Source organism: Haliotis asinina, chromosome 2 (assembly GCF_037392515.1).
Source record: "Haliotis asinina isolate JCU_RB_2024 chromosome 2, JCU_Hal_asi_v2, whole genome shotgun sequence".
Lineage (NCBI taxonomy): Eukaryota > Metazoa > Mollusca > Gastropoda > Lepetellida > Haliotidae > Haliotis > Haliotis asinina.
In genome coordinates, this window is record NC_090281.1 from 4,538,483 (window position 1) to 4,562,096 (window position 23,614).

General features: G+C 40.5%; 1 protein-coding gene across 2 annotated transcripts; it reads right to left on the bottom strand.

Moving 5' to 3' along the window:
* Positions 1 to 1,127: 1,127 nt before the first annotated feature.
* On the bottom strand, positions 1,128 to 16,537 carry LOC137272202 (putative ankyrin repeat protein RF_0381). 2 transcript variants are annotated; one of them, XM_067804558.1, is made up of 3 exons: positions 12,030 to 12,226; positions 3,426 to 3,943; positions 1,128 to 2,872 (listed from the first exon to the last, which is right to left on the bottom strand). In XM_067804558.1, the coding sequence occupies exons 1-3, from the start codon at positions 12,034 to 12,036 to the stop codon at positions 2,252 to 2,254; spliced, it is 1,146 nt and encodes a 381-aa protein (XP_067660659.1). In that variant the 5' UTR covers positions 12,037 to 12,226; the 3' UTR covers positions 1,128 to 2,251. The 2 variants fall into 2 exon arrangements, with proteins under 2 accessions (XP_067660659.1, XP_067660660.1); XM_067804559.1 differs by lacking the exon at positions 12,030 to 12,226 and adding an exon at positions 16,102 to 16,537 and having other exon boundaries at positions 1,129 to 2,872.
* Positions 16,538 to 23,614: the final 7,077 nt, after the last annotated feature.

The window sequence follows — 23,614 nt, forward strand, 5'->3', positions numbered from 1 at the left end:
GATTCATTATCATATTTTTAGATAATAAAGTGAAATCAAAACATATCTGATAGCAGAATATCTAACTCAAACAATATTTATACGAAAATTGTTAAAAATATATAAACCAGGTCATGTCTTACTTTGGACAAACCTTATATTCATATTCTAATGGTTTTGTACTGAAAAAGCGAACTCTGAGTAACTTTCACTGCATACTTATGAAGTAAAATAATTACACAATCATAAGAAGAAAAGTCTATTTCCTAAATGAATATTCAATGAATATTCAGGTGTTATGAAATTTTCATTTACTCTAAATTGATGCCAGGCAGGTGCGCGTGTTGCTCACAATAAGATACGTAGTAAAACCGTCTAATTGTTGATATATTCAGGACACTATTTCAGTGGTAAAACCATTCATTTTATGTTTTGTCTAAAAAGTGTTGAATTCTGACACCGACGTCGAGGTCTTTTACACACGGGGTGGAAATTAGGTTAGATATTTACTACTCAGCAAACCAGTGTCGTCTTGTACCGACGTCACAAAATGCACAAAACATGATATGACGTCAACAAAAATGGCGCATTATTTTCAGTTATTTCATTACATTTGAAAACGTGGCTGTTACTCCGTTAATAGTGATGCGAAATCAATCAAAATATATCTACACAAACATTAGAATATGGGAATCTAAGAACTAAATTATGTATCTGATAGGTCCATCCAAATCGCTATTACCTGCTTTCTGATGTAGTACATTGGCATCTTTTCTTACAAATTGTGAAACTACCAAAAGGTATCCTCTCACATTGGGAAACTTTATATTGGAATAGTTTGGTTCACTGTGAACAAAACATAACTAAAATATACTGTCCGCAAATTCTCTCCATGTGAGTTACATTGACCTAATGTGAAGCATAGCGAAGTTATGCCCCCTTATCTTTATACGTGCATGACCTCTCTGTCGACGTTTGACGTCATAGACGAAAATCGATTTTTGACATTTACTGCAGGTCATTTTTGATTTTGTGTGTATGACGTTATGCATTAGCACATACATCCATTTCATATACACTTATGTCGTTCAGATATCAAGCTGTATTATCTTCGCTCAAACTTTTCGTAAAGATGACAAATTAAAAAAAATCGTTGCAGGGTGCTTTTATTGGTGCACGATAAATAGCGGAGAAATTGACTGTTTTGAATGCACACAAAATTTTTGGACAACATTTAACAGTGTCTATTTCTCAAACCCTTGAAGTAGTCTCAGTTATATTTATGCCAACGGATAGGAAATTAAATATTCTACATTTCTGTGCAATTTTATAGCCGTGCGCAGATCCAGGACCACACGAGCGCAAATCTCCACAGTTTTCACTTTTTAAACCTGACGAAGATGTGCACCTGAAAAAAAAACTCGGCATCCGAGGGGTTAAAGGCGATGCGAGGAACTTCATGTAGATGAGGTGCTCAGTAGTTGAATTAATACTAATGAACCATTGTCTTGGTAATTCATCAATAACATATGCATTTATAAACTGTGCAGGAAGGTGCTTCCAAAAAGATCAGTTGTGGCATCTAATATGTTAATTTGACAATGTCATCCGTATTTGCTGATAAGATTTGAACGTTGCTCCTGCAAACCAAAAACATGCTGGTGATGGCCCTGGTGGTATGTCAAGTTTCAATTTGGACTGTTGCTATGTTCTGATGTTAGGTGGTAGGGTCTGACTGATACACCTGAATTCTCAAAACAGTGTTGTAAGCAACTCCTTCCAATTGGTGGCAAGCTGCAACAATTCACAAAGAGGTACCGACACCATAACCAAAGTGAAACTAATACAATGTATTCGAAAACAAAGCCAATTCCGAATTGTGTAACTTAACCCTCACCCCCTACCCCCACCCCGTTCTGCCTCACCATACCGTCACGACCTCAACACATAACAACTACAAAAACATGTTCCCACCGCAAAGTACATTATAATAAAGTGATAAAAAACATCAAAATTTGGACCTAAACTTTAAAAAGGTCACATTAAGAAACAAGTAATCAAACCAACTCAAGCCCAACAAAGCAATCAGCCACAGTCGTACATGCAAATAAATGCATATTAGGTAAAAACGTCACTCGTAATCACTCGTGTCATTCTGAGACAAGTTACCAATGGGTGGTTACCCGTTGAGTTATCAGCAGAGTTCCCATTTTAAAGAAATATGTTCATTAAGGACAGAATTGTTGTGACATGAAAACACTGTCACCGTATGCTACGTGGTAGGAGAAACTGTTTCATCTATAAGTGATGGCTGAAAGATCAGATATGACCGCAAATGTAGGGGTATGTCTAGGGAGGATACGTTGTCACAGAATTGTCTCCCTTGCATATGGTCACGTATCGCCGTCCGACAGAAATGCTGCAGTCTTGGCACAAACGACTGTTCTTTGACAAGAGTCCTATACACATCAAGGGGCTTAACTCTGCCAGCTCTAGTCCTTGGTTTTGACATGAACGAATCACCTATACGAAATCCCAAAGCAATGAGAGTTCTAGCCAGTTTCTTTCTGGTCTTTGTACTGAAGTCGTGCGGGTTCGTTGCGTAATTCAACAGTTTTAGAAGCGGCGTCTCGCCATTGTTGTTCTCGATATTAAAACGAGCACCATTCCTAATTAAAAGAACAATGGATTCGAAGCAGGCGCGGGTGCAGGCTACGTGAAGAGGGGTATCGCCGGTGACGTGATGGACAGTATTGACGTCACATCCGCTTTCAGCCAGAAGCCGGACGGAAGACGGACACTGTCCAGCAGCAACGTGAACGGCTTGTTTTCCGCTCGGCAATCTCCGTTCTGGGTCAGCGCCTTGTTTCATGAGCCATGAGATTATATCTCCCTGACAACAAGCAAACAGCAACGCGTGAATATAGATATTAATTGATAGATCATTTTTATTTGATAGAACTATGAGACTATATGACTTCTTACCTTGTAGCTACGGAACGTAGACAATAAACACGCTAAATCACCGATACCGAGTTCAAGTATACTGAACAGCAAAAGAAACGCAGCTCCGACTTTTTGTCATTTTAAAAAAGTTCTTAATTAAAAGACATAAACATGAATATCTAATTCTGATGAGATTTTCATTTTTTTTCGAAATTACGTTTCTTTTGCTTTTCGGTATATATTTGTTGAAAAATAACTTACTACACGCCCGTTAACAGGAACCCAATTTCACAAGGCACACGCGCATCGTTATGGTACTAGAAATCCCCAATCTAGATTCCGTCTCAGGTTAACGATTTGGGACTGAACAATTGAAACCAATATCCAACGCTTCGGAGTTCCCATACATGCTGTTGCATTTTACAGAGACTGTGTCCACATATGGCGCGTAAAAGTAAATATTTGATAAATCCAGTACGTAAATGAAAAATGGAGCGTACCTTTTCGCCAGGTCGAGAAATGGCCGTGGTAAGTGGCGTTTCCCCTCTCTGGTCTGTGATGTCCACGTGACCACCGGATCTGACCAACAGCTTTGCAAGCTCATCATGACGTAGACTAAGAGCAAGATGAAGGAGTGGTTTCCCTTGATACCAGCTGTTGACGTCACCGCCCCGTTCCAGCAGGGCCTCGACGACAGTAACGTGACCATGTTCCACCGCTTTCCCGAGGAGCCCGTTAATGTTGACGTAAGCTGTTTCTGTGATGACCTCATCACAAGTTATGTGCACGTCATCCACGTGGTTGAGCAGCGACACCAGGACGTCTCCTTTACCGGCTGCAACAGCCTGCTTGAGAAGTTGCACACACTCTCGTCTAAGTTCGGAGATGTTTGAGTCATTGAAGTGGGTGGACAGTATTGCTTGGATGAGGTCATGTTTACCCCTCTGAACGCACCAGTCCAGAGCGGCCATCGCGCTCTCCTTGGAGGCAGAGGGATCTACAACGTCCATGACAGATTCTGGGCAAGAGAACAAGACAATGATACATCAATATTTAACATCAAATGCGATATAACATATGCTGTTTGGGGGATTATACTTTCAGTAGAGTACAGATTCTAGTTCTTTTGTTGGGTTGAGCCCCATCCGGGTTTCGAACCGACACACTCAGAGTTAGGAACCTAATCGCCATCACACAAAGCATCTTCTCCCATTCTGCTGTCTTGAGTGCCCATCAATGGCATGTCTACTCAAACCACATGCATAACAAATGTTTGCATGCTGATAAAGACGTTAAGCAGCTACAGAAACTGGATTTTGGTGGTAACTGAGACGTTAAATACAGTCGGTAAGTTAGACTTACGCTTTGTCTCTGAATGTATGATTTTGACTGTAACAAAACAACTCATTTAAATTGAAAAGCAGACCAAGGGCGTCCAGAGGTTCAGAACCCGAGGAAATCTAGACTTCCTCTATTGAGGGATTAAGCAATGCTAGACAGGACTGTGAGACAGGAAAGTCTGTAAATTGTGCAGTGTTGTGGGTAGTACATTGATGCTTTGTTTGCCAAGATCTTCTCCGTGGTCTAGTGCTTAGAGTCCCTGAAATGAAAATCCGGGGTTCTGTCCCTGGCAGGGTGTCAGAAAGATGGCAGACTACTTGCTTCCTTAACATTAGGGGAAACCTCGAGTAGGCTAGTCGGAAGCCAAAGTGTGAACCATCCGTTACTCCAGACAAGACGCCAGGTTGCTGGGTGAACCGCATTCTCTTCTTAAATGTGCGTACGTGTGTAATATAGTGCTGAGACAAATAATCGTATTTTTACTGCCACATTCTAAATCAATATGACCATGATTACAGATGATCCTTTCATTAATAAATTAATATTGCTTGTGTGAGTTCAAATGATATCGCCTAAGAGATATCGTTTTGACAGTAGTTTTTGTACCATGCCCTAACAATACTATGACGTCGTGAACTTGATCACATCACAATGCTATGACATCGATATCGCTGCAATGCACATCTAACTGTTGTACTGTGTTCAGAGATGTACATTTTTCATTGAAAAATAGTGAGTTTTGATGATAAACAGCATCTCACTCTCGCGTCTTCTGATATCGAACAGGGCGGTGGGGTAGCCTAACTTCTGTCCCCCGCTGTGATTTTGGTGGAATATTACCAAAAATAATGGAATAAACTTATACTCACTCACTGATATCCAATATGTTAACACTCGTTGATAAATGTAAAAATATCAGAGATTTGCCTCCTTTGATTTGGTATCAGAAGGCACCAGGGAGAGATTTTCTATTCACGATCAAGTTAGATGAAACAATAATTTTAAGTGACAGTATTACAGTCAGCGTGGAGATACGGTGTAGCCACGCTTGAGGTGGATTGGATATCAAGATGAAAACGTCGCGAAGCGCGCTATGCGATGCATGTTGATACAAGTAAACATGATTTCCCACACACACATCCGCCCTACAACAAACATACAGTGTCAGATCTTCATCCACGCATAGCATACAACAGACCATTTTTACCCTTCTCATGCGTCCTAGACATTTCTGCCATGTTGATGCCGTCCGTACAACAAACAAAACCTTGTCGATGCTGCTGGGTGACAATGAGGACGACGCTCAGTGTACTGTAATATACCTGTCATCTGCATCCTCCTACCTGGGGTCGAAGTCAAATATCGATTGGCAGTACATGCGTCATGGGTAAAGTATTCGTCTCAGTGTCACGATGTAAACTATGTTTATTGATGGTAAATACCTTGAAGGTCAAAGGGACCTTTTAATCACTTAATCATTCGACGTCCCATACATAAACTGCTGCATGTATCACAGAAAACCCAGAAACCTAAAGACCTACCACTGAAAACTTAATTATAAAACATACCGATTGCTATCTAAACGAGATAGCTACATGTGTATCGCAAAAGGGGTGTTATAGGTGATATATTTGGCACAGTGTGCATCTCCAACCTGCATATTAAAGCTACATATGCATTTTATGTTTCTAAAAGTTTACGTTGGTTAGACGTACATATAGCCGCCCTCAGTCACGTGACTACATAGATTATCACGTTAAACCACAGATCATAGTTATGTCTGAAGCAAAACAACCCTAGTCCAGGGTGTGGCTTGGACTTGAACTTGGAATATGTATATTTGTGTAGTAAATGTGATATTGTAGTTGTGTTATGGCCGGATATGGCCGCTCGCAGTCACGTTACTACTGAGAATTTCACATGTAATTTAAAGTTGTGATTTATGCCTATTGTATTAATTCTTGACGCTAGGGCAACTAAGCGAGCTGACCCCGCAATAATTTCCAAGCTTCCTGCGGACAATGTAGCAAACCTGACAGTGACGTGCTCAAAATGTAACTTTCGTTTTCACATCCAGCCAGGCACCCATTTTCAGCTGGGAGAACAGAAACACGTTTCGATCCAAGTAACTAAACAAGGTCTGGGTTATATTTAACACATTTGTGCTAACTGAACTTTTCCAAATATATGTGCTTGCTTCAAGAAATTGCTCGCACCCAAAGCATCTGAAAAATCTGTCTGGCAAACTCGTAATTCCTTTTGACATATTCCAGAACATTTGCTGCCCGGCACTGTCTTCTCTGCCTACTGCTGATCTGCAGACGAATACATACAAGGTCACGTACCTGTGCCGATTGTGTTCCTGAAGATAAGAAACAACATGTGGAGACTCAAAAGTTTCAGTATAGACTACTACAGATTGCCATTAGCATTTCACCGCATAGCAAGAAAGTAATGTTTGTTGTTCCTTCCAGCTGTTTGGCGTCAATCTGTAAATATTCGACTTTCAAACCAGTGACTTCTCTCATGAGCATACCACTAAGTCATACCAGCACCTACATACCTACCACTGTCACAGCTACTCTCAACACATACCACTAAGTCATACCAGCACCTATATACCTACCACTGTCAGAGCTACTTTCAACACATACCACTAAGTCATACCAGCACCTATATACCTACCACTGTCACAGCTACTTTCAACACATACCACTAAGTCACACAGCACCTACAAACCTACCACTGTCACAGCTACTCTCAACACATACCACGAAGTCATACCAGAACCTACATACCTACCACTGTCACAGCTACTCTCAACACATACCACTAAGTCATACCAGCACCTATATACCTACCACTGTCACAGCTACTTTCAACACATACCACTAAGTCACACAGCACCTACATACCTACCACTGTCACAGCTACTCTCAACACATACCACTAAGTCATACCAGCACCTATACACCTACCACTGTCACAGCTACTTTCAACACATACCACTAAGTCACACAGCACCTACATACCTACCACTGTCACAGCTACTCTCAACACATACCACTAAGTCATACCAGCACCTACATACTTAGCACTGTCACAGCTACTCTCAACACATACCACTAAGTCATACCAGCACCTACATACTTAGCACTCAGATAGAACGGTGGGGTAGCCTAGAGGATAAAGGGTTCGCTCGTAAATTTGAAGGTCCGGGTTCGATTTCCCCATGTGACCGTGATATTGCTGGAATATTGCTGGAGGCGGCGTAAAGTCATACTGACTAACTCACTACCACACAGTCATACCACCGCCCACATACATACCTGGCACAATTGCCGCATTTCCTTTTCTTCTAAATCCTTCCTGTTCCGTTAAGTCCTTTTCTGTCGCTACTAACTTTATTCTGTACATATGATATATCATTGAGAACACAAAGTTGAGAGCGTTAGCGCAACGGAAATAGAGGAGTGTTTATTGATATGCTTTGAGATTTTGTTTGAAAGTACCTGCCTCCTCGAGCGTGAACGGTCCCACCTCGTGTACAGACAGTTAAACAAAGATCGGGTTTGTGTGGTTGAGTAGCTACTCCATTAGGCTGAATGAGGAATGGAGAATATCAGTGAAGCATGCCTGTGTTGGACACGCATAATGTAGAGTCTTTCTAGTGATATGCTCTACCTATGACTGTAAGTGCCATGTAGTGTCGTGTGTGCCGGAGTGAGGGAACAAAAGGGTTGATGGGTTGGCTTTCCAGTTGATTCCAGAAGTGAAAAACATAGTATGAAGTCGACGGAGCGTTGTGCCGAGCAAAACGGACACCTTGCAACAGCGAAACATGTACTTCTAACAGCGAGAGAGAGATATACACCTTGTAATAGCGAGTACAACAGACTCTTGTAACACAAAGGACACCTGGTGATACTAAGCCCGTGGAATATATGCTGTATGCAGTGTGTGATAACTGATCATTGATTTAGTAATCACTTCAAGAGATCGCAGCTAACCACCAAACAAAGATCTGATGACGTGGAAGACTGGGCGATGCACGAAAGATCCTTCGCGAAAGCTAACTTTTGACCACCAATAACATTAATCATTAACGAGAAGTGGCCAGTAGCCAGTCAGAATTTATTTTCTGACTTGTCGGACAGGGGGTCACCATGTACCCATGTCTTTGTATACCACAGAGAGCACAAAGATCTGATCATGATGATTGTGTCGTTCTATAATTTCATTAATAATGGTCACATTTATTTAAAGTTGGTTTAGAGCTGCAAATTCGTATGAGCGTTTGCTCTTTGACGCTGGCCTTAGCGAAATCACTGCGACCTGTAGATGATCGATTTTGGACCAGACAAACCAGTGATTGATATTATTGACACAGAGTCCCAAGGTCGGGTCATATCATCAAGATAAATCCCTGATCCACTGTCGGACTGTACGTGAACCATTGGTTCGTAGGGATTAATCTCGACAACAAATAGCATTGAAATAAATGAATCAATAAATACATTTTGAATTAGGATTATAGTAAGGGTTAATCACCCATGACCCTCGACTGTGTTATAAGGCGGAGTTATATGTTGTGCGACAGTGTTCCACCTCATACATCGTACCTGCAAATTCAGTAACTGTCAGTAGTGTGGATTGTTTAGACTTCACGATTTTGGCTGATCTGGAGGAACATATTCCTTGTAAGGGGAGGGAATGAACACTTGTCTCTTATCTTTTCGTCTTGTTTGTCATTACCACTGATCTATTGTAGTACATTTGAAATTGTACCGACACACTTTCTATGCTGAAATAATAATAACTCTGTATTGATTTGTGAACCTAGTTCCTGCTAGAATACAACTGCAGAATATACCATATATCATTGTTGATTGTTCGTTTCACATCTAGTTTAGAATAAAACTGTAGAATATTCCATACATCTTTGTTGATTGTTCGTTTCACACCTAGTTCTCTGACGGACTGATTCCCGTGTAACTGTTTAGTTTCAGCCTGGAAATCAACAACTGTGAAAATTGTATTATAGTCTGGTTCATAATTATTGAGAATTTTTCTTCTTACTTTGAGCTATCCTAACACCTCAACCGATTCACGGATACTTAAAACTAAGTAATGGTATAAGGGAGGTAACTCATCTTGGCCTACTGAGTATAGTACAATTAGAGTTACCTCCCCTGAATTTGTAGCAGACGTTATTTTCCTCAGCACTGTCAACAATGTCTGCTGAAGATAAAAGAAGGTTGATTTTTGAGTTGTGTAATCAAGGAATTGATGATGTAAATACATTGGCAGAGAGAACAGGAACTCCTCTTTCTACTGTGTATAGGATTAGGAAGAATTTTAAAGAGGGAAAGGATTTGGGGCACCAGAAAGGAGCAGGGAGACCCAGAAAATTGGACTTCTCAGATCGCGTCCGGCTGGGAATTTTAGCGTCTAAAAAGCAAAGGGCAAGCACCTCCAACATCAGGTATGAAATGATAGAAAGGGGATCAACAGTTATATCAAAATCTACAGTTAGAAGAAATTTGATTGATCTTGGATGGGAGAAAAAGACTGGAATTCGTTCTCCTCTCATGAAACAAGAACATAAAGACAGGCATGTTGAGTGGTGTTTGGCACATGAAAACTTTGACTGGGAAAATGTGATTTTCACTGATGAAAGCTCAATATGGGTATATCCCAATAATGTGAAAATATGGACAAAGTCTGCGTCTGCACCGTTGTATCGACGACCTAAATACAGCCCACAGTTTCATGTATGGGGATGGATATCCTTATTAGGAACGACCCCGCTGTGTGTGTTTGAGGGAAATCCGACAAGTCAACGCTACACTCACATATTAGATAATTTTCTCCTTCCAAGTGCACATGTGTTTTATGGAAATGACTGGATTTTGCAGCAAGATAATGATCCTAAACACACCGCAAAACATGCCAAGCAGTGGTTTCAGGAGAAAAATGTGACTGCATTACCATTTCCTGCATATAGTCCTGACTTAAATCCCATTGAGAACATTTGGGGGATGATGAAGGAATGTGTGAATCAAAAGGGGTTGACAAAAATTGAAGACATGAAGAGAGAAGTGGTCCGATACTGGGACAGCATAACTCACGAGACACTAACCTCTCTGATAGGAAGTATGCCTACCCGTCTTAGACTGTGCCGTGAAGCTCAAGGAGACTTGATAAAATATTAAATTGTTACCTACACAACATGAAAAGGTCAGTTCACTTTCACAATACATTCAATTTTATCTGATTTGTTCTCGTTTAATAATATGAAATGCTTTAGCTATTCTCAATAATTTTGAACCATACTGTATATATAAGTTTGACCAAAACAGCAAGGGCAATACCTCGCGATCTTTATCTGCGGCACAAAACACCATTCTGCCACACGCGCTAAGAGTGCGACGCGTCGATACAGATACTTTTATCGTCGTCCAAACTTCTAAAATACCGAAACAAGAAGACAAAGCGTATACATATGTATATATGATTGTTACTCTGCAATCTCAACAAATAAGTAAATATTAGTTGTGAAAGATTACTCGTCACTAATAATATGTTGGAGCTTTCTTATTCAGTCAGTAACACACGAACCACAACATCAATACTAAACACAAGCCCCGCACCAAAACTGAGATCAGCCAATCAGCAATCACTAGCTTTTCTTTGGAACTTAAAACAAGTGGCTAGCTATTCTCGAAACGTTCGTGGCCCTACGAACTTCATAAGCCCATTCTTAACACACTGGCTACGATCAAAGTTAAGAATTCTTAGGACTACGAACGTTTCGTGAATAGCTAGCCTTTGCCTGTGATACATTCAACTTTATTTAGACTGAAACTGAATGCTGGGGTTTTGTCATTTTGATCATTGATAGGAGACCTTCAAGATGATGTAATGTCATTTTCATCATGTGTATCAGACCTCAGGATGATTAAATAACCGAGCATCGCGAGTTAAAACATTACAGAATATCGTGTTAGGTGATCGAAACTGAATGTCTTACTAAGTACAAATATGTTGGTGTCGACTTTATTTAAAAATGCGGATTTAGTAGTTACAATATATTTGCTTTTATAAGTTGCAACTGATAGTTCTTGACAAAACTTTGAGAGAAAATGGTATCTAGTTTATATAGGTATTATCACATATTGTCAACACACTGCACACTGTGTTAAGCATTATACGAGTTCCTAATGTCATTTTTGGACAATACATAATGTTCAGAATGTCTCACTAGAGAGGGATTACAGGTTTAATGATATTGAGTAATGGTATTTTGTTTCTTGTTTTACACTGCACCACTGTTCAAACCATCTGACGGCGACCTATAAATAATCTCGTCTGGACCAGACAATGATGTGATGGACACGATAAAGCTTTATCTGGCAAATGGCAGACAACGGTTAGCCCCGAATATGTATGATTCTGAAAATAACAAATAAACCCATTTAATTTGAAAAGGAGCCCAGTGAGCTGGGAGATTCAGGGACCTAACCTGGGGAAATGTAGACCTGTTTCATTAAGGCTTTAGCATTGCATGGATGGCTTGACAGAAGGGAACATTAATGTAGTTCAGGGACGTGCTATGATGACATCTCAAGACAAGCCACATATTTAGTTTGCTGAGTAATCAATAAATGTAACCAGTATTTTATTATTTACATTTGAGTATAATGTAGCGCATTGAATTAAATACATGTATTTGTTTTGACACAAATGGGACCGTTTCCTACCTGACATGTTTTCAAGTTGGTGTCCCTGTCTCAGAACTTCTCTCGGTGTCCACCGGTTCCTGTAAGTGACAGTTCCATCGACTGGCGTGGAGAGAAAGTTGCTCTATATATACCCGGTTAGACCCCACTATAACCTCATGAATTAAACCTTTGTCCGCCTGCCCACGTCTACACCATACTCTCGCCTGTACAGACTTGATACGTGTATTATCTTGTACAGTCAACATAGTTCTTTAATGCGCTAATAGTGTGTATGCCACACAGAACACACTCTCCTTACACGGAGTCAGTCTATTAAGACTGGGGAAATCGTCGACATGCGTATCTATATTAGATAGATAGGGCCGTTTACTTGTTGTAACGAGATCTGGCTCTTAAAACGTGACTTTGAATAGTTATACATGGCGTCTCTCTCTCTGAACAGAGGGTCATTGTTTGTCGTAATACTTTTGACATATTCGGTATATTTATGGACCGTTTGACCTGAATAAACTTGGACAATACTGCTCATAAATGCGATTAATATTGTATTGACACATGCGCTTTTGTGTTATAGCAATTCCCATGAGAATATTGAGAGTGAGATGTTGGGTGGGAATGAGTGAGATGTTGGGTGGGAATGAGTGAGATGTTGGGCGACATGCTGTTTGTTAAGGTATCCCGATGAAATATGAAAGCGACTTCAAGAAGGAAGGTGAAATGTTGTGTGTTGAGATACTCCTGTGAGATACGAAGTCTACCTTACATGTATTTTTCTGCTGTCCTCAAACCCACAGTCTTGGAGGGTCATTAAGCCAGGTAAATGGGGTCACGGAGACAATACAGACTGAAATATGCACACCGATGTACTGGGACATCGTCAGGGGGTAATTAGTCAGGTACAAAGATCCCATTTTTATCTGGTTTAACCCTAATAGGAGGATCCACACTACATAGGTACGTGACATTGTGCGTGCTTGATTGCAGTGTATAGAGGATCAAGGAGAGGATCAGGTGAGATTACCTGGCTAATCATAGCGTGATATCACAGCACAGATTGATTACTAGGTATTTAAAAGCTACTTCCGTGGCCAATTATCCATTGAACTGATTCTTTGTAGTTTTAGACGTGATGTGAGCTGACACTGGGTGTAATGTCGCGTTCAAGATTATTTCACTGCAGTAGCAATGTGTTATAACACACACACACACACACACACACACACACACACACACATATATATATATGTGTGTGTGTGTGTGTGTGTGTGTTATAACACATTGCTACTGTAGTGAAATAATCTTATGTATAAGATGTCTTATAATCTTATGTATAAGATGTCTTACATATATATATATATATATATTATGCGTGTGCGTGTGCGTGTGTGTGTGTGTGTGTTATAACACATTGCCACTGCAGTGAAATAATCTTATGTATAAGATGTCTTATAATCTTATGTATAAGATGTCTTACATATATATATATATATATTATGCGTGTGCGTGCGTGTGTGTGTGTGTGTGTGTGTGTTAGTTATAACACATTGCTACTGCAGTGAAATAATCTTATGTATAAGATGTCTTATAATCTTATGTATAAGATGTCTTACATATATATATATATATTATGCGTGTGCGTGTGTGCGTGTGTGTGTGTGCGTGCGCGTGTGTGTGTTATAACACATTGCCACTGCAGTGAAATAATCTTATGTATAAGATGTCTTATAATCTTATGTATAAGATGTCTTACATATATATATATATATTATGCGTGTGTGTGTGTGTGTGTGTTATAACACATTGCTACTGCAGTGAAATAATCTTATGTATAAGATGTCTTATAATCTTATGTATAAGATGTCTTACATATATATATATATATATATATATATTATGTGTGTGTGTGTGTGTGTGTGTGTGTGTGTGTGTGTGTGTGTGTGTGTGTGTGTGTGTGTGTGTGTGTCTGTGTGTGTGTGTGCATGCATGTGTGCTGCTTTTGCCATCTCGGGCAGATGCCAGTGACAACGTCCATTGTGATGACGCGACGAGGCAATCAAACCTTCGACCTTTTCTATCCCGGAGAGGCCCTCTTTCACTTTTTCCAATGAGCGTGACAGTGTTACAGGTGTACACAGATTTGTTCTAGTTAAAAGCATGGCTTTAAAGTAAGGCAAGTCACCGAATCTAGTTTTACGCTACATAAGAAATACTCTAGAAATATTCGAGACCACAAGAAATTGGCTCCACAATGTGTGCACAAGTTACGCTTCTAAATAGACACCCACAATAGATCAAGCGCATGTTAAAGAATAATAATTATATGATTATCTCTATAAAAGATTGAGTTGTAAGTCGACATAAGTTATTACAACAATACTACATGAATAAAATTTGCTGTAATGCAACATAATGCTTCTCGATGACTAATTACAATATTGTATTTTGTTTTACAGGTAAACATATGATTTGTAAAAGCAAAGGTAATTGCGATGATTGATGTGCGTGTTCCTGCCCCATAGGTCCGTTTTATATTTATCTTCAGCAATCAATGATTTTCGAAAACAGCGATTAGCAGGGTGTGGCGTGGTGACTGGTCGATGGAATCATGACCTAATTTCGTAGATCGATGATTCTGGATTAGCTGGAGAGTCACTGGATTGTCTGATCAACACTTGATTATTTACAGACCGCTGTCATTGAGATTTATTATTGTCGAGTGAGGCGTCTAATAACGGTCATGTAAACATGCTTACACGACGCGTGGTGGTTATGAAAAAAGTGTTTCAAAAACCTTGAATTCATCTACAACGACAAGTCCCAGAACTCATTGGTATATAGAATCATATTTCATCATCATTAGTGTTTATCTGAATTAGTTAAATCGACATGTACAAACCATTTGGTCTAAACGTGATATTAAAACCTCTCGACAGCAGCAACAACACCTAAATGGTTAATGTTTCGGAAACTGTTCCCACTCACATAACGTTTGATGTGTTTGGACCAAATCCGATTTTCGAGAGAATACTTTTATTCTGCGAGGCAGTACATAACCATCACAAACGACTGTGCGAATTACATGAACGACAAAGCTTCGTCAGTTTGTGCCAGAGGCTGTCGCACACAATGCTGTAATTTGGAAAAGGGTTTGCCGCTTTAGCTAATTCTGTGGCAACTCTGATGTAATGATTATTTCGAATGCGTTGATACGACTGTTTTCAATCTATCTATATCGACCCTGAAGATCCGGGTTAGAATATTGGGTTTCAATAACCCATGATTGTTGAAGGTGGCAACTAACGGGTTCGGGTGGTCAGGTTAGCTAACTTGGTTGACACATGTCATCAGATCCCAGATGACAACATCGATGGTCATGCTGGATTTTCTGGACCAGACTCGATTATCTACAGACCGCCGCCATATAGCGGGAATATTGCTGAGTGCGTCGTAAAACTAACCACACTCACTCACTCACTCACTCACTCACTCACTATATTTATCGAATGCGACTTACTGCTGACTTGGCGATACGGTCGCTCTGTGAATAGAGGCCTGTGTCAGGGGTTGGTCTTAGCATACAAGTGCAATCTTTTGTCTGCTGGACGCGGAATCTGTCCAATCTGATCTGTAGCTGAAAACCTACACTTCATAAATGTGAGTTCAACTCGACTCGAAAATAGACCCTTGATAACTTAAGCCTGTAGTAGGTTTTCGTGCTTCGCGTACGTGGGTTTTGACATCCCTATCTTAACTTGTGATCGCTTCCGCTTTGAAGCATAAGTAATTCAAGCCTTGTAAACCATTCTAAATCGACTGCCTGTACCTGTATACTTAGTGGGTTTAATAATATCCTTTACATAATCCCATTTGCAATATATGTCTCCGACGCACGTGCATGACTACATGTCGATATTTAGCCTCCAGCCTAGACCTTGTTGATTATATTTGTGTGTAACACAAACAATTCCAGTCATTACATACCTGGTAATCTCTCCTCAGACAGACAGGTATAGATAACGAAAGTCGGGCATAGATCACATGCACAAGTCATACACAGGTGAGTCACAGCTTATAACATTGACATTCTTACCTGTCTAATCACTCCCCCACAAGTATGTCCCGTCATTCTCGCCTCCAGGTGGCCTGATGTACAAGTAGACCATCGTCTTCTCCTTGCCCACAGGATCTTGCTCTATTTCCGACGCGTTCTATGCCTGGTATCTGTCGTGTACATCTATCGTTATTCCGCCCGCACTACTTGAATGTATAATGAGATTACGAGCGACTGTGCTTAGCGGAGTATTGAAACACTAGAGCTGAGTAGAGCGGGTTCAGTCACCGTGAAATGGGCTTATATTTCTCCTGGTGTCCTCACCCACGTTTATAACCGTCACCCCAATATTGAGGTCTGGCTGAGTGTCGGACAGGACCGGGTACTTGTGACTGCCAGTCTGATGGATTACGTTACTATTCAGCGTTAAAGGATTAATGTGCTTCAGATCGAGGGCACGACAGATACCAGACTTACGGTGGAGTAGTCATGTTACGAATTTATGAAACATTTGTATATATTGTATGGAAGAGAAGACGGTTACTGATTTGCGCATGTGGATTATGGTTATCAGGAGTTGCAAAGACGTTGGACCGTGTATTCGAGTGACACTATTATGTCTTCTAAACAAAACTAAAGTTCCATATCCCCTCTCCTTTCTCTCTCCCCCCCCCCCCCCCCCACCCCCGTTTACGCCCCATTCATCTACGTGGAAAGAGCACGACACTACCAAAATTAACACTCATGATGCATGTAAATTGCACTGCGCTTAATATCTGCGGTTTCTATATCTCTTGATGTTTCCAAGGTGAAAATAGCAAGCTCAAATCGGTCCAGATAAAAAAGTCAACAAGATACAACCTATAAGTGTTGTATGGGTTGCACTGTAATTAACACTTCACACTGAACTCGGTCCTTATTCAATACAGCATGTGAATGCCTTAGTAGTCTGCTCTCTGCTCACATTGCCAGTGCATATGCTTCAAGTCTGTTGAGATTTCTTGTCTTTCATTGTACTCTATGATGCATTGTACTCTGCGACCTTTTCCTGACAGGGAATCATCTGCAGGATCATCAGACAGAACATCCTGCATATTGTTTTGATGCAGACGTGATATTGGCATTTCCTTTCTCACGTTGACAAGTGGACGCATGAGTGTTTCAGCTATGGCATGAACGAACTCAAGTCTTGACTCTCCAGGATCTATAACATGCAATGTCCACAACGTCCAGCATGTGTGTGAAGATCATGATGGACCATCTCTTGGTCTTCCTAGTTGTGGAATATTCATGGGCCATCCCACCGATTCTTTCAACTGCCCCATTTGTTTTGTTGTGGTAAAGCACTATCTCTGACTTCCTGTGCTGGGAGTGTTCAACGTCAGCTACCATGTGCATTTGCTGAACAAGGTTACACTCCTTGACTTCTTGACCAAAGACTGACTAAAGGACTCCACGGGCCTTCTTGGTGCAGGGAGGAACCGTTTGTTCTGTATGACAGTGTCAACCAAAGTCAGACCAATGGAGGGAAATTCCAGTCCAAGTGTTTCACCAGTGAAGAAGTTATCTGCAGTGATGATACGATTTAAATGAAAGAAAGATCTACAGATTTCCACTATAGTCGTTCTGCCTGGCCCAACTTGGACACCTCTGCCTTCCTTTCCAAGACAAACATTAAAGGAGATAACACTGGTTGGCATTAATAAGCTAAAGTGGTTTAGTCCATATTTATCAGGTTTGGCATGGACAAGCCAAAGTGGTTTAGTCCATGTTTATCAGTTTTGGCATGGTCAAGCAAAGTGGTTTAGTCCATATGTATCAACTTTGGCATCGACAAGCCAAAGTGGTTTAGTCCATATTTATCAGGTTTGGCTGGATTGTATTGAATAGAGGAGTATCTACCACAAAATGTAGCTGTTCAAACACTGACAAGTTGTCTCCGGGTACATGATATCGCCCCAAACACGCTTGAAACTCCTGCCCGATTTCTGGGATAGCTGCAAGATTATCCTTTCCATACTTCTGACTTCTGGTCTCTTTGTCATCAAAATGCAGTAAGGTCATGAGATACTTGAATGGGCATTGAGCTATTATTGCTCTCACAAGCGACATGACACATAGCTTGCTCCACAAAACATCAGTGTCTGCCATATTTAGTTTCACATGTCCAAAAGATAAACTGAATAATATTCCAACAAGAGCCCATATTTCTGACTCATTTGTCTCATAACTTTCACCTTCTCCTTTTCCCCTTCTTTCATTACTCCCTTTCCTTCCACATTGATAGATGTTGTTCATGATTTTTTAGTGTGTGCAGTTGAAACAGCATGGACTGCTTACTGCAAAGTGAGTTTATGAGAGTTTGAGTTTAGTTTTACGCCGCACGCAGCAATATTCCAGCGGTGATCTGTAAATAATCATGTCTGGGCCAGGCAATCCAGTGATCAACAACATGAGCATTGATCTGCGCCGGTGGGAACCGGTGACATGCGTCATCCAAGTCAGATAGCCTGACCACCCGATCCCTTTAGTCGCCTCTTGCGACAAACATAGTCTCCTTTTATGGCAAGCATGGGTTGCTGAAGGCCTATTCTACGTCGGATCTTCACGGGTCACTTTCTGCAAAGGATCATGCATGATGTGTCATTGTCCTGGTTGAGTGGTGAACCATCTGTCGCCATCTTCGCCAACAAGGACACCATGATCATGATCAGTCAGAGTCATCTTCAATATCAGATGATGATGTTGATTCAGAAATCTCTGGTACTGTCAGCAGTTGTCATATCCTTCTGCCACTGCCCTAAAATGTTGTTACTTCTCTTTCGCCTGCTCATGATGAAGTGTTAGGACCAGGTGCCACTTACCTTCTGTGGATTGTAAAATCAATATAACTTATTTCATCATTTTTAATCATTAGTCGGTTTTTTGAGTTATAATTCACTTACATGACTGATGTTGAGGTTTTTGAGGAATACATAGAGCCATATTATTTTCAACATGATAGAACTATTTCTGTGGACATTCAAAGTGCCCACCGGGCCTCTGAAGCCACAGGAAGCATCACAGGAGTTACAACTGTGAAGATCCGGGGTTAGAACTTGTCGTCCATGTGACTGTTGGAATCAGGTATCAGGTTCGCTGACGTGGTTGACATGTCATCGGATCCCAGTTGTATAGATCGATGTGCATGTTGTTGAACACTGGATTATCTGATTCAGAGTCGATTATTTACGGAATGCGGCTGTAATATCGTTGAGTGTTAAATAGCCAGTGTTAAACCAACCAACACGCAGTGTGGACACTAGCTTCACACCAGCAAAATCCAGTCACATGAGATATTGACGTCGGTTGCTGAGTATTCCTATCAAATATTGAGTTGTATATTTCAGTTATGATTAGCTCTTACAATTAGACTCGTGCACGTATCTCTTCTTCAAACAACATGGAATCGAGTGGCGTGGAAAACAGAGTACAAATGTTTTGAGTATTTGTTTACAGTATCCGGCCGTTCGTACGAAATGAATACTTCTTAACTACGACTGAATCTGACTGATCACGTGACAATCAAGCCATAGCTACCCATTAGAACATAGATGACCATTCTCCTATTAAGGTATGCTTTAGGTGTTATACAAAATATAAATGCTTGAAAAATAAAAATGCTTTACACTGTTAATAGTTTTTGATGTATGTATTACACATTGTTAAAGTTTTAAATAAGAATGTATCGGTTCTGTTTTTGTATCTGTACCTGCAAAAACATATCCAGCCGCCATACCACCTCCATTTTCCCCCGCACCCGCCAACTCCGGGGCATCACATGATGAGGATAGATGTCGAGACGGTGTGTTAACATGCACCATTGTAACTGGCAATTCATCAGCTCAAAATCTAGGACAACTCAGACAAACTCCACCAGTACAGGAATAATCCAAACACTGATTGTTATAATGATGATGTTGTTATTACCTATACAAGAAAAACTGAAATGTTGAGGAATATAAGTATGCCGATTTGGTAGAAATATGTGAGGCCGAGATTTTGACGATTGTGGCATAATTCAATCAAGTTCCATCCACACTGTCCCCCCACCCATGAGTCCACCCTGACTTCTTCCTCTCTACTAAGCGTGCTCCCACAATGCAACACTTCAGGTTGTATGCACTGGTCATACACAGCTGACAAAACACTTGCACGACACATTGACGATATGAGATAATCTTCATGAGAGTTTATGGCTGGTCGAGCACCTGCTGGTGTATGGAAACACCTCTCCTTAAGGTGTTTGTTAGACAAACACGTGTTACTGGGGTTTTATAAAGTCATACCCGTGAGAACTGGGGACAAGGAAAGTTCCATTACATCCATGTGTGTATTCCTGCCTAGATACTTTTCCCCGTCGACTTAATCACCAGCACTCCATTGCTGGATCGGGCATCATCCCTCATGTCGCGGATCACTGATATGCTAGGTCCAATCTGGAGTACTTTACGTAATGTTATATATAGGTAAAAGTTGTGGCCACTGAAATTGTTGAAACACTGCCAATAATGTTCCACACTGAAAACGGTCATCGAAACACGCCATCCATATGTTCCGAAAGCACACCTACACAACACCATGGAATAACCACTTTATTGTAAATTTAGCACTGTAAATGTGCATGTATACTTCATATATGTACATTCTATAAGTGACTGAATTGTTAGGCCATGACGTGTAGTCTTCAGAGGTTCAAAGTACTACTCGAAGTTGTGAAGGCTGCTGTGTTACCACGCAGTCTGAAAGTAGCAGGTACTGTGTAACATATTTCTTAGTAAAGGCTTCTAGTATGTTTTTAATGTCCCACCCGGATTCGAAGCAACACCCTGGGAGCCAGCTGCAGGCACCTAATCGCCAGCACACAAAGTCAGTCGCGTAACCCTATTTTGTTAGGCTGAGAGGGTTACTCGGCTGACTTTGTGTGCAGTTGATTAGGCGCCTGACTCTGAGGGTGTTAGTTCGAATCCCGGATGGCATCCAGCTAAAAAAAGTACTAGAATTCGTCCTTTAGTAAGAAGCGTAATCCCAAATATAACGCATGTCACACAGTGCCACTTTCTAGATGGCATTGTGAATCAGGCGATATGACGGCCTGTAACCACAGTGTTCATGTAGATAACGACAGGTTTCTGGAGCCATAACACGTTTATTTACGTATATTATGCATATGTAATAGGTTGCACATCATAATCATATATCAGACCTATGTCGCCAACTCACTCCGGACTGGTGCTCAACATATCAACCCCTATGTAATCGATTGCGGCTTACAGCAATGTTCAAGGAGACGAGTGTAAATGAGTGAGTTTAGGTTTAATGTCCCAGCAGGTATTCCGGCTATATTTGTATGACAAAGGAGAGTACAGCAGGGTGGCAACTCGGCCCTTCATGGATTGTAAAATACGAAAGCTGAACAAGGCATGTGACCTTCTCTTTAGTTCGATGGATTGATGACTAACACTAGAGCAGGACAAGGAGCTAAACACTGGATCTAAAAGTGACGGGAAAAAATGAGAGACATATATCACACCATACAAGCCTATAAAAATTCTACAAACAATATATGGGAAAACAACTTTGTTCAACAGTTTGAATTCATGATATTTTGAGAAAATTGGCGATTGTTTATACTTTTTCAAACACTACATTCTATCTCGCGATCGTTGTTATGAGATACGCCCATAGAACAGATTTTAAAATGAAGCACAACAGTTGCTTTAAGAGCTACGTCTCTGTTGGGGCATTGGAAGGACATCATTTTGTGTAACTTGTTACAGTCATCATAGTCGCTGTGTTAAGAATGGATGTAGACTGATTGGATTAAGTGAAAGAGACACACATCCGCTTTTATATATTGTGTGCACAGGACTTTCAATAAAAATGAAATCAAGTTAACTGGGGAACGAGATTTTCTCACGTCTTGCAAACCAAGATTTTGGAATTCAGCTTACAAAAATCACATGCATCTATTGTACAAAATGTTATCTTTCTGACACAAACATAATTTAGTTTGTCATCTTTAACACAACTAAAACAACCGTCACCCACCCCAGTCAAAAGCAAGAAACACAAACAAAACAACCATAACGACAAACAACAAAAGCCCAACCAAACAACAACAATCTCAGTTCCTCACTGAATCACTATTTACAGTGTAATTTACACAAACGTTTACTAGCTAACACACATATTTATTACAAATGCTAGACATGAAGAACACATTGAAAACTGAGAGAATCTGAGAACATTTTGTCAGTCTTCTAAATCTAGTACTATATACTTTTATATTTCAATGGTATACTATAAACCTTCATGTAGACCGATCACCACGGAAGACCGGTAAACCATACACGATATACATCATTCCTGCTTGCTGCATATCTCAAACTTATCTCACAGTCCACACACACGTTGACAGATATAGACAACAGGTTATATACAAGGCTCATGATGGATGAGATCTCTGCTGTGTACAAGTCTCACATGTAGTCAAATACAACGTCTAAATGATTGACAAATACCCTTGACACAAACTTGGACTGATAAGATATGCAGGCTAAGTTTGGTTGCATGCAGTGTATATGATTTTTATAGTCTCATTTACCAAGGTAACGTAAACACAAAGCCACCACCGTGTCAGAGGCGTTGATATTCAGAGTCACATTCATTGCCGGACAACCAATTGGACTAACAGTAGCTGTGAGTCAGTCAATTTAGTGCAGATAAAACAAACTCAGCAGTTTCAAAAATAGAAGGAGCGTTTTAAACATAAGAGAGGGATTTGAGAAAGCAACATATTTCTCTAAAGAGAAGAGTGTTTGAAAGACATATAGAAGTTGGACGAACATGAAAACATGGCATGTTTATGGATAACAACTTTACAATAAAATTACAATAAAAAAGACGTTGTTGTCCACGAAACGTGTCATGTATTCAACATAAATCCTACTGCATGGCCAGTCCAGCTAGTGGTGAATGGTTTGAGCAATTCTTTGTAAAGCTACATGGTAGTAGTCCAGTCAGAATGTAACTATTCATCTAATCGGGAATGGTGCAAGGTTTTTGATAACAAACACCGCCACTTCTGAAACTGTTGAATTACAATACGAACCCACATAATATCAGTTCAAAGGTCAGGAAGAAACTGGACAGAACTCTCGACACTGAGAGTTAGGTCCCTTAGTGCGTAAAAAGGACTCTGGTCCTTCAATCATTTTACTGTGGCTTCAAACTCTATGGATCATGCTACGCAAACCTGTCTCAGTCAGATTCACTCCCAAACTCGAAGAGGGTTTGAACAATGGTTGACAGTGTGAAACAGCATTGGGATAATGTCTGACAATGTGAAACATTGGAAGAATGGTTGGCAGTGTGAAACAACATTGGGACAATGTCTGACAACGAGAAACACTGGAAGAATGGTTGGCAGTGTGAAACAATATTTGGACAATGTCTGACAGTGTGAAACATTGGGACAATGGTTGGCAGAGTGAAACAAGATTTGTGCAGT